At 49.0% G+C, this 12117-nt stretch overlaps 1 protein-coding gene across 1 annotated transcript in view; it reads left to right on the top strand.

The window, feature by feature from the left end:
* The window catches only part of LOC111154317 (O-acyltransferase like protein-like), a 64248-nt gene that overhangs the window by 18081 nt on the left and 34050 nt on the right, over nucleotides 1-12117 (top strand). The window contains exons 3-5 of the mRNA XM_022513834.1: nucleotides 1614-1692; nucleotides 10286-10427; nucleotides 11619-11827. Coding sequence (XP_022369542.1) covers nucleotides 1614-1692; nucleotides 10286-10427; nucleotides 11619-11827 — 430 coding nt within the window. The remainder of the gene's footprint in view (nucleotides 1-1613; nucleotides 1693-10285; nucleotides 10428-11618; nucleotides 11828-12117) is intronic.

Here is a 12117-nt window from a genome sequence, read left to right as displayed (position 1 = left end):
GATCTGCACTCCGGCTCTCGGGGCACGGCTGAACTTGGTGATAGGGAACCCTGCACAACTCCATCGATTGCTTTCCTTAAAAAAACAAACAAACAAAACAAACAAACAAACAAAAAAAACAAAAAACCCCTGAAACTCTTAAGATGTTTGACAAAATGTTAAAACTAAATTGCAAACAGCTGCACTTGCATGTTCTAAGTGTGGGATGTTACGGGGGGCCACTGTCCACAAATGGCCTAAGACTTCAGACATTTCCCCTGCCCCATTGATCTGCACTCCGGCTCTCGGGGCACGGCTGAACTTGGTGATAGGGAACCCTGCACAACTCCATCGATTGCTTTCCTTAAAAAAACAAACAAACAAAACAAACAAACAAACAAAAAAAACAAAAAACCCCTGAAACTCTTAAGATGTTTGACAAAATGTTAAAACTAAATTGCAAACAGCTGCACTTGCATGTTCTAAGTGTGGGATGTTACGGGGGGCCACTGTCCACAAATGGCCTAAGACTTCAGACATTTCCCCTGCCCCATTGTAGGGGGCAAGCCTTCTGGACAAACTTCGTGTGGAATCCAAGGTCAAGTCCCCCAGCCAGTGTTTCTGGCCATTAACTCCTGACTCACCATCCGATTTTGGAATACCAACAGGAGGGTGGACTTCCCATTGCCTATAATTCTGTCCCAGAAACAGAGCTCAGAGAGAGGAATTTGGGGTTACCTTAACCGGTGGGCCCAGACTTCAACGAGCATCACTGCATCTGCCTGAGGTCACGGGGCTCATTACCGTCAAAGCACATTAGTTCTTTTACTGCTGGAAAATAAAACCAGGAGCAGCGCAGCCTTCTGTTCAATACAAAAATAGACTTAATGACATCACATCACACTAATAGAAAAATAATAGGTTGGCTAGAAACCGGCATATAAAATAGCAAGAAGAAATCCAAGCTCTCTAAGATTCATGCTATAAAACAGACTTGCAATGGTTAACCATTGGAGATAGAGAAATTATGACCCAGTTCCTCTTGCCCCACTGAGGGTTAGGATAATTGTTGTTTGAGGGTTTAATCCAGGTGTACAAATGTCATATCTTTTTTTGACCGGGTAAATGGTTTTGATATCAGAGCAAAAGGTCAGGCCTACACAATCATGTAAGTTACATATTTAGAAGTAGCGTTCTGGAAATTTTCATTTATGATTTATCTTTTCTTTATTGGGACAGGCATTCTAATCATGGGCTTGACTGATGAATAAAATCTTTACTTGAGATGTTGTGTCCTGTCACAAAGAAATCACCACTTGGCAATTCTGTTGAAAATCATAGGACCGTCAAATCTTAGCATGACCCGTACTGTGGGGGACAGGAGAACCGGGACAGAGCCCACATTGTCACGGCTTTGATGTGAAGACGAGTGCATCTGATCTTAGGTAGATTTAACTCAAACCGCTCTGTAATGGGACAGCCATCTCCAAAGACATCAGCAAACTTCTTCCAATACCTTTCTCTCCCCTGTCCTAATCTAATTCTCGGGCAGCACACAGTGCAGCCTTAGAAATGAGGGCGCATGGATGCCAAGAACACGAAATGAAAAAACGTTGTGGCGTTGTGTTTTTCAGGACGGAGCCGAATACAGGGTAGGCGTGTGTGTCCCTGATTCTTGCGCGGAAGAGGATGTGACCGTGATGTCTCAGTTGGGTAGGTCCAGAATATACCCAGGGAAACTACTGTCTCCTTGGAGTCAAGAAAGGTCATTCCTTCAGGAATGAACCAACCTTTCCTCCTGATAAGTCCAATACACGGAGAATACTGGCATTTTGGGGATTTGGAAATGGAGGCGGTGGGATAGGAAGGGAGTAGGTAGGAAGGAGGAGAAAGAATAAAGAGAAGATTAGGGCTGAGTCTCTACACAGTCGAAGTTGAAATGGAAACAATTTTCTGTCACCCTCAGTGGCCTGATTAGGCCTGAAGAGAGGAGGTGGGCCGTGTCCGGTTTCCGTACTGTGCGTGTGCTGGGCTGTGGCCTGTGTGTGGGAATCTGTCACAAATCCGGAAGGCCATTCTGAACTGGGACTGTGGGCAGCCGATGTGTTGTCCTGGATTAGTGCCAGGAGTCCCGTGTTAGGTCCGGGTTGTCACCTCCCAGCTGCATGATCCTGGGTAAGTCACTTAATCTCCCCACATTTCCATTACGTCCTCCGCACGGAGAGGGGTGGGCCACGAAGACCAGTGTGCTTCCAGCTCTCTGTGGCTTTCAGGCTCTTCTGACCGTCGCCTCACAGAATGAACACACTCCAGTCCACATGGAAACTGGTTTGGCTTCTTCTCTATCTCTTTCAGAATGTTCAAAGAAAGAGTTTTAAAGCCCAGAAGTTTTACTGCTAGCGTCTTTTGTATTTATTCTGGTCATCCAACTAAGAACTAGCACGACACTTTAAAAGGAAGACACTATTTCTCTACTCACAGAACACTTCCGACACCGAATGTGTGGGTTTCCCCCTCACATCGCACAGTTCTGACACTAACTACCTGAAGAGAGTGTTGACTCCACAGGTTAAGGGCTCATTCCCACAAGCCCATCCCCCACGAAAGACACCAATCCCATATAGTGAGTCCCAAAGGTTACCCACCCTTCTGTCTGACGTGGCTACAAATCAGGGGTTCCCATCGTATCTTCCTCACCTTTGATAATTCGCTCTCATGGCTCACAGAATGCAGAGAAACACTTTGCTGTTACTGCCTTATTATGAAGGAGGAGCCAAATACAGGAGACACACATGGCAAGCTGCAGGGAAGGGACGCAGAGCTTCCCCTGCCCCCCAGCTCAGGGTGACCCTCCATCCAAGCATCTCCCTGTGTTCACCAACCCAGAAGCTCTCAGAACCCCTTTGTGTAGGGTTTTCATGGAGGTTCCATTGTGTAGACACACAATGGATTAAGTCCCCGCCCCTTGGTGATTGACTCAATCTCTGTCCCTCCCGGAGGTGGGGGATGGGGCTGGAAGTTCCAAGCCTCTAATCACAGGGTTGGTTCCTCCCTTAACCAGCCCCTTCCTCTTGGAGTCATCTTGTTAGCATCAACTCGAGTCTGGTTGAAAGGAGCTTATTATGAATGAGAGCACACCCTCCTCCTACCCCTGTCACTCAGGAAATTCCAAGGGCTTTATGAGCTCCGTGCCAGGAACCTGGGCTGAAGACCAAGTATAGATTTCTTATTATATCACAATATCACGCACATATTAAACATCTTCTTTTAAGTGTTGATAGGGCGGTTTTTAATAACCTGACACCGTCCTCTGAATTTATGATGATCCCTACAGATTCAGGTCCAGTATCTGCCTCTCTAGGCAAATACTGTACGTGCCCTTAAAAAGAAAACTGAATGTTATGAATTAAATTTCAATTTCAGTTCGGGTTGGCGAGGCCATCCATATCCTAGCAACGAAGATGAAATGTGCCGGGTTGTTACTAGATTAGCATTTCAAGTGCATAAATGGCTCGCTAAGCCTGAGTTAATGTTCATTATTATTTAAGAGATTTATCAATTAGCCTAGTTTTCCTGGCTAATGCTAAGCTGATTAGCCAGAGTTGACATTAGAATAAAGTGGAAGGTGAGATGTTATTATCAATACGAAGATATCTTGAGGATTGTCTTTGAGGACCTGGGAAGAGGAAGGGCACTGCCTGGGGTGAGCAGAGCTGATGGGGGTGGATGTAGGAAGGGAGCTTCTGTCCCCTAAAGTTTTTGGTGGCGTTTTCTGTGCAGGCCTCGCTTCCCCAGAGCAGGAGAGTGGGGAGTTCACAGGTGGGGACTGTCACAGACAGGCCGAGAAGAAATGAGCCCAAGATTGCAGAGAGAGGGAAGACGACGATTCTGGGCAGGGCGGAAGGCAAAACACAGGCAAAAAACCCTTCCCTATGTGGTTGCCATAGGATCTTATAACATTTCAGTCACCCGACCTCACGTGAGTTCTTTAGAATGAAAATGTGTCACATAGGGGTGTTGGGAATGTGGACCGAAATGAAACCAACCTCAAAGCAGGTTAGTGAACACTTCATTCGTCGTCTTCCCGAGGACCGTGGCCCAGGGGACAGTATTTCAGGTTGCCCTGAGGACCCGTGACTAGAGGGGATTCTATATGGGAAGCAAAAGGGGGACACGTGCTTGCAAGCAGTTCTCCAAATACGTGTGAGTCACAAGGCGTCATTTGTTTGGTTGTAAAAATCAAGGTTTTCTGATTTCCACACAGACACATGAAAGACCCTAAGTCAAATACATTATATTTCTGGGGCACCTGGGTGGCTCGATTGGTTAAGCATCTGCCTTCTGCTCAAGTCATGATCCCAGGGTCCTGGGATAGAGGCCCACGCCGAGCCCCATTTTGAGCCCCAGGCTGAGCCCCGTGTCAGGCTCCCTGCTCAGTGTGTTTCTCCTCTCTCTGCTCCGCCCCGCTGCTCGCTCTCTCTCTTGCTCTCCCTCTCTAAAATTTTAAAAAAAAAAATCTTTTAAAAAATACATTCTATTTCTATCATATCTGATTGTTCCAAAATATTGCCTTCGTGCCTCTGCTGAACCCGTTTTCTGGTTCTTCTTGTTTCTGAGATCTCTTTGCCAGCACTTGAGAGGGTCAAGGAGGCTGACAGTCACCTCCTGAAGCTTTAGGGCACACGAGTCTAGATCAAATTTGGGTGTGATGATCACGAAGGCAGTTACCGGCTCGTTCCCTGACAGCTCACGTCGCCGTTGTGTCAGCCTTGCTCGCAGTGTTCCGTTTGGCTCCTGGAACAAGAGCCACAGACAAGGGGGCCCGCCCCTCCCATCTTTACCTCTGTGGTCCCACGGCCTTCCCCCTGTGTGTGTCTCTCTGTTAACGAATTTTCCCTGTGTATATAAAGACACAGGATTTATGGCCCACCTATATCCTAACTTAGTAGGACCTTCTCTTGAGTTGATTACATCTGCAAAGACCCTATTCCCCATAAGGTCGCAGTCACAGCCCCAGGGAGGACGGGGGATGGTTAGGGCTTGGACCTTTTGGGGGTGGGGGAGGGAGAGACACAATTCAAGCAGGGCTGTGTTCAACCCAGAACACGACCTAATGCCTGGTTCCTAGTTTGCCTAGATATCGGACGTCCCTTAAAGGCCACAGGGAATCGGGAACATGGTGACTCACAGCCACCAACGCTGAGGCCCTGACCTTAGAATGCGCTTGAGAGAGAGACGTCAGGCAAATCTGCGTGGAGTTAGCTGGAGAGCAGTTTGGGTCTGGTCACAGGGACAGCACAGAAGATGGACAAGAAGGGACTGGGGTAAGGGTCCGTGAATGCCGAGTTAGCAAATTTTATCCAGACTCAGCTCTGAAGGGCTATGTATTTCCATTCTTAGGGACTCACACTCAGTCCATCTCCTGTCCTCATGGAAATTTTATAACATGTTATGGCGGCCACTGTGTCTGTTGGCAGTGGCCCAAAGCAGTGAGAGCCAGGCTGCCATCAATGTGTCACCAACCCTGATATGTGTCCCTGTTCCTGTGCCGTTAGGCTGACTTCATCTCGCCCTGCCTAATGTAATCAAGATTATGAGGCCACACAGAACAACGGTGCTAGCACCTCGAAGGGCGACCTCTGCCCCCACCCCGTCTCGCAGGGATTCCCAGAGCACTAAGTGAGAAAATGGAGCTATTTTATTTTATTTATTTTAAGACTGTATTTACTTATTTGAGAGAGAGAGAGAGAGAGCATGAGCAGGGGGAGGGCCAGAGGGAGGAAGCAGGCTTCCTGTTGAGCAAGGAGCCCAATGCAGGACTCGATCCCAGGACCCTGGGAACACGACCCGAGCTGAAGGCAGCGGCTGACTGACTTAGCCAGCCAGGTCCCCCTAAAATGGAGCTATTTTAATAATGCTTCCCTGAACGGCCCACAGAAGGGTCTCAAAAGGACTCAAAAGGAATCCAGGGCGCCTGGGTGGCTCAGTGGGTTAAGCCTCTGCCTTCAGCTCAGGTCATGATCTCAGGGTCCTGGGATCGAGTCCCACATTGGGCTCTCTGCTCGGCAGGGAGCCTGCTTCCCTCTATCTCTCTGTCTGCCTCTCTGCCTACTTGTGATCTCTCTCTGTCAAATAAACAAATAAAATCTTAAAAAAAAAAAACGGAATCCAAAACATTTCACAGAATACCATTTCCTGTTCTCAGGTTAATTCAGGAACGATGTCTTGAGCGCCTTTGCCTCTGGCCTCTGTGCGAGGTCCCGTGTGCGTGCCGAGGGGGGCAGAATCGGAGGCATCAGGAGTCCCTCACGTGCGGGGCCCTCCAATTTAGAGAGGAGGAAAAGCACGTGTGCCCAGAGTGAAAGGGGTCAGGAAGCACCCGCGGGCGTGCACGTGGAGAGCTGGGGACAGGCGGCCACACAGAGGAGCTGGGGGGAGCCGTGGGGTCGGAGGGAAGAACCACACTGGAGGGGCTGAAAGGAGGCGCATGGGCTTGAGCTGGCCTGGGTTAGCAAAGGCACCGCTGATGGCGCGTGGCCAGATATTGGTGGGAAACAGATCATACAGAGCTCTCCTATTCCCTTGTGTAGACCTAGAGTCCGGCTGTGTAGATGCTTTGCTTCGGTTGAATGTGCGCAGGCTGCCAGTTGGCTTTATTTACTAGGGTAGGATTTAGCACGGGGTGTTGGGGCTTCTCCTCGGTGCTGCTAAGACCAAGGACATTGAATCGGTCTCTCCTGGGCTTGCTCCCTGGGCGTGTGCTCACATGTGGGTGTCCAAACTTCCTTTCACACAAGGACACTGGCTGGATCACGTACTGTGATGGCCGTGTTTTCCCTTAATCCCCTCTCTAAAGGCCCTACCTCCAAATACACTTGCACTCTGAGGTCCTGGTGGTTAGGGCTGCAATATAGGAATTTGGGGAGTTGGGGGGGCGCACAATTCAGTCTGTAAAAGTCTCTTTGCAGAGGCCCTTTGATTTTAGAAACTCCAAGGCCAAATTCTGTTCGACTCACTCTCCTCCTTTCCTGACACTTGGCCCCTGGAGTCCTGTGATCGCCCTCAGAGTGGAGTGGGAACCTTGGGAGCTGGGAGAGTGGCGTCTGCCGTGCAGCCCTCAGACCTAGGCCCCTCACTTTAGGGACCACACTTCCTGCCTTCTTCTGGCCATGTCCTCCCCGATGAGATGTCTGTGGGGTCAAGGGGATGTGACCACCTTCCGCTTCTCTTCCAGTCACACTCCGAGTATCTAGAACCCCAGAATTCCCCTCCCAGTTGGCTGCCAACCCCGCTGTAAGGGGGGACTGTGGGGGAGGATCAGGAAGGTGGGGCTTCTGTTGTCCACAATCTGCAGGTAAGGCACTTGGTATAGGAGCAGGGAGAAGGGGGGAAGAGAAAAGCGGTGGGCGGGGGGCCGGAGAGGCCATCCGTCAGAAGCCCCCACCATGCGCTCTTATCCCTGAGGGAGTGGAAGGGATGGGCCTGTGTGTCTTCAGGCCAAAGCTGATGCGCGCGCACGCACACACACACACACACACACACACACACACACACACATTGTTTTGGCTTCTTGGCTAGGCCTGAGCTGTCCCGTGGTTGACAAGTGCAAGCATCCAGTAGCCTGGAGTGTCTTTGGGGTCACGAGGCAGTGTTAACCGTCCTCCCTCCTTCAGGGTCTGGACACTGTTGTGCAATGCTTCAGACTTCATCCGGGGGCAACCGCTGACCTCCGGAAGGGATTCCCCTGGGGCAGTGGAGGTGAAGTTGGTCGGAACTTGCTTTAATCAGCTTTGGGGTCTGTGAGGCAGCTCCCCTAGGACTCAGATGCAGGAAGACGATCATTTGAGACAACGGGGAACCTTTTCCGGCCGCCGCTAAGCCTGTGCTTCTTGAGACAGGAAGAGTCAGACCTAAGGAAAAGCATACTTTTAAAAACACATGGAAGATGACAGGTTTCATGGGGAAGCCCAGATGTACACTTTATCATTCTGTTTCTAATTCTGTTGTCTTGTACTACTTGTTATAATCAGGGCCCTAAGTCACATTTTTAAAAAAAGATTTTTATTTATTTATTTGACACACACAGAGAGAGAAAGAGAGAGAGAGAGAGAGAGAGAGAGAGCAAGAAAGGGAACACAAGCAGCGGGAGTGGGAGAGGGAGAAGCAGGCTTCCCGCTGAGCAGGGAGCCCGATGCGGGGCTCGATCCCAGGACCCTGGAATCATGACCTGAGCCGAAGGCAGATGCTTAAACGACTGAGCCACCCAGGTGCCCCCCTAAGTTACATTGTTTAAAAAAGGTTTTTAAGAGTATAGATAAACTATGAAGCTTTTTGACATCTTGATTTGGATGTCCCTGTGGCCTCCTGTCTGTGCTGTGCAGTTAAGGCGACAAAGGAAGGTTCTGGCTGCTGTGGTCTCTGAGGGTGTCTGCTGGTCCCCTCAGGGACGGATCTGGGCTTTGCCTTGTAGGTCTGGGAGGCTGACTTTCTCAGGGCGTCCAGGGTCATCAGGCTGGAGGGCCTGGTTCACATGGACCAGAGGCTCCGCAGTGGTCCATGGATCAAACAGAAGCCAGTGAGGACAGACGTGGCGGCTGGTCAGTTACGCTTCTGTTTCAGTGGAAGGTTTGTTTGGTAAATTCATGTGGAACCAGGCTGTAGCCTGGGGAGGGGGCATTGATTCAGAGCAAATGGAATTGGATAATGAGGAAACTGCTGCTGTGTCCCCTTTGGGGACCTACTTAATGGGGCGCTCTCACCCTCGACTGTGCTGAGGACACGTGGACACCTCCTTCTTCCTAGTTCCACCCTTAATAGGTTACGATTAAGAGTCACAATTAACACATATTGTTAATCTTACAGTAGATCCCAGTGTTCTATTGGGACATTTCAGAAACCCTCACACTCATGGGAATAATGGGTATTGGCGATAGAAGGAATGTTAAGAAGATGTCGTGTCCAACCCACACTTCCTCATTAGCCGGAGGAGGAAATGAGACCCAGAGAGGGGAAGTAACTTTCCCAGGGTCACACAGCAAGCAGGCTCCAACCCAAGCCTCCTGAATGCAAGTCTAGGCCATGTATTGCGGTGAACTAAGGTAGAGTGAGGGAGTAAAAAGTCCAAACTCTTCAAGTTCACACAGATCTGAGCAGGTTCTGTCCCTGCTCCTGACAGCAATAATAGAAACAGCTGATGTTTACTGAGCTCTGACTGTACCAGGCACTTGCTAAGTCCTTTATAGCCATTGCTACATTTGGTTCTCACAACAACCCTATAAGGAACTGTTAGCTCCATTTTACTGAGGGGAAACTGAGGCACGGGGCAAGGAAGTAACTTGTCCGTGGTCGTATTATAAAGGATAGATCCAGGCCCTCAAACTGCAGAACCTGTGTTCTTAGCTGCTATGCTTAAGTGCATGAGCTTATCTGAGGAGAATTTTCCTTGTCTGTAAAATAAGGTAAATAGTAGTTCGTTGTAGGTTTTTGGTGAGTTGAAGATAATAACCGAAACATGTCTCATACCTAAATGGACACTTAAGACTGTATTTTTTTGGTATTCCTCATTGCCATTGCTATTTAATGAACATACTGAGTTCCCAACCTTTGCTGGAGTTTTGGAAGCTCCTTTGTCCTGTGGTGCTCAATGAGTGTGCCCTGATCAGTGGTACGAGCTCCTGGTTTCTTTTTAGAAATGGAAACTCTCAGGTCCCACACCTGACCTACAGCATCCAGCTGCAGGGAAGGGAGGGAGGGAGCCGTCCATTGAGCAACCCTGCAGGTAATTTCTGGGGCACGTGAAAGTTCAAGACCACGGCCCTCGTCTTACCACTAATATCCCTACTAACTACTGGCAGTGACCATGAGCTGTGCCCTGAGTTGGTGTTTCTGAGTTTCCATCGTAGACCGCAACTTTCCCCGGCCTGTGGGCTTCCGTTGTATTTTTTCATCTCATATCGCATTTATCTCTCTCATGGGAACCTGTTTGCCAACAGATTTGAGCTGGCAATAGTGCCTTTTATGATTGTCCTTCCCAGTGCTGTGCTGGAAAATGATGTGGGAGTCTGGGCGGACCACGGGTTCTGGAGAGCGTGGTCCACATCGCGCTGGGCTGAGTTCCTCCTTCTGTGACTCTCAGCAACTTCGTGCCTTATGTTCCCCATCCCCACATCAGATATATGAAAAGCCAGCTGCCCTTTTTAATGTCAAAGTTTTGTTTTGAAATAATAGTTATGAAAACTCTTGGAAAAGTAGATGTATTGCAAAATAAAGTATTACTAATACAATCTCTTTTTTCCCCCCTTGGTAGATATTTTAAGATACAGAAATACTTCATTTCTGGCCCCTTCTCTCTCTCTCTTTACAACAAATTCTTCCTCCTCGTCTGGCGTGGCTGTGGCTAGATGTGCTTCTGGAAAGTTCCCCTTTGACACCTTTGTCGCCGTGTGTCTGTGAGTATGGGTATCCTAGGTGCCTGGCTGGGATGTGTATGTTGGGGCTATGTTATCACCTTCCACTCTCCAAGGACATGTCATCATTTAATTTTCATTCCCGAGGGATGTCTGGCCAGGGCTCCACAGGAGATCACCATGTACCTTTAGCAAGAAACTTAGGACGTGTTCGAGAGGAAGGCTGGCCACACCCACATGTGATTGTGTCCCAGAGTCACTGAGAAATGTGTCCTGTCCCCAAATAGTCCTGCTCTTAGGGTGTGAGCTCTGAAAACTAGTTTCTTTTATCTGAGGCATGGCTTCTCCCACGAACACCTCAACGATCCTGCTTCTAACTCTTTGTTTGCATCATGCATTGTCCTCAGGACAAACTAATAGAATTGCTGGCCTGTGGCTGGAATGGTTGCTAAGAGGCTTTCCTGAAAACCTCACTTAAATAAGTACCCCGCTGGAAGACGTCCGTGTCTACACCACCACCCCGTCACCCGCATCAAAGGCTACCTTTATAAAAACCAGTGCCAATTTGATAGATTAAATAAACTGGTTTAATGAACATTTAAAAAATTGGTAACAAGGAGTTTCCCCCCAAGTTTATCTGCTATTCCTACGTTTCACTTCTGTTTCTATGCGTGTGTGTGAGCTGGGTTCTTACTGATCTTGAAACTACATAATGCAAGTGAAAATACAAACCCTTAGTCCTACCAGCTGCAAGTAGCTCCCTCAGTGTTTCGGTTGCTTTTGTTTATGATTATTTTTTTACTATTATAATAAGGAATTTAGTGAAACCCATTCATCTTTGACTTTACCATTTCTTTTCATTTTTTAAAAAAGATTTTATTTATTTATTTGACAGAGAGAGAGATCACAAGTAGGCAGGGAGGCAGGCAGAGAGAGGGGGGGAAGCAGGCTCCCTGCTGAGCAGAGAGCCTGATGCGGGGCTCTGTCCCAGGACCCTGAGATTATGACCTGAGCCAAAGGCAGAGGCTTAACCCACTGAGCCACCCAGGCACCCCATTTCTTTCATTTTTTATTCTAGAACACCACTCCCACCCCTTAAAGCTGTTAGGTATTTATCTGTATTTTGTGGGGGGGGAGGCTTGAGTGGTTTGTTTTCCCCTGGGCTGTTTTCTCTCATGTTTCTGTGGCCCTGGTGTGAGGTGAGGCTTCGTCACACTTGTCTTCTCCCTGCAGGTGTGTCACCTTGCTGGGCATCTCCTTGCCCCTGGCTGGAACCGTCTACGTGGCAGCCAGGGAGCGGGGGTCCGACGGCAGGTCGTCACCTGTACCTCCGGCCACCGACGGGAGTCTGCCTCTGAGAGAGACGCAGACGGGTGAACCAAGAAGCAGACCGGCATGCCCGGCCCATCTCTCACTATCAGGCGCCCCGAGCAGAGGAAAAAGTAGGCATTTTAAGAACCCAAGACCACTCACGAGAGGTGACTTAGATGAGTCACAGTTGGAAAGTAAAGCCTTTGGTGCTGGAATCTGGTGAATGCCCCAGGACTTCCAAATGCCAGTGTGGAGGCTGGGTCTCTGCTCCTTACAATTCGGTCTTTGTTTGCTATCGGAGTGTTAAGGCGAGGTCGCTGAAAATGCTGCTTTCTTCCTCGGGTACAATTGTCCAGTGTGTCTTCGTACTACCCAGCGACTAGGTCAGAACGGAGCTTGGGTCACACTGGGTAATCCTTTA

Source organism: Enhydra lutris, unplaced genomic scaffold, assembly GCF_002288905.1.
Source record: "Enhydra lutris kenyoni isolate GAN:26980312 unplaced genomic scaffold, ASM228890v2 scaffoldscaffold36, whole genome shotgun sequence".
In the NCBI taxonomy this organism is placed as follows: domain Eukaryota; kingdom Metazoa; phylum Chordata; class Mammalia; order Carnivora; family Mustelidae; genus Enhydra; species Enhydra lutris.
The sequence above is the reverse complement of the archived record's forward strand: the minus strand, read 5'-3'. Positions and strand labels throughout refer to the sequence as shown.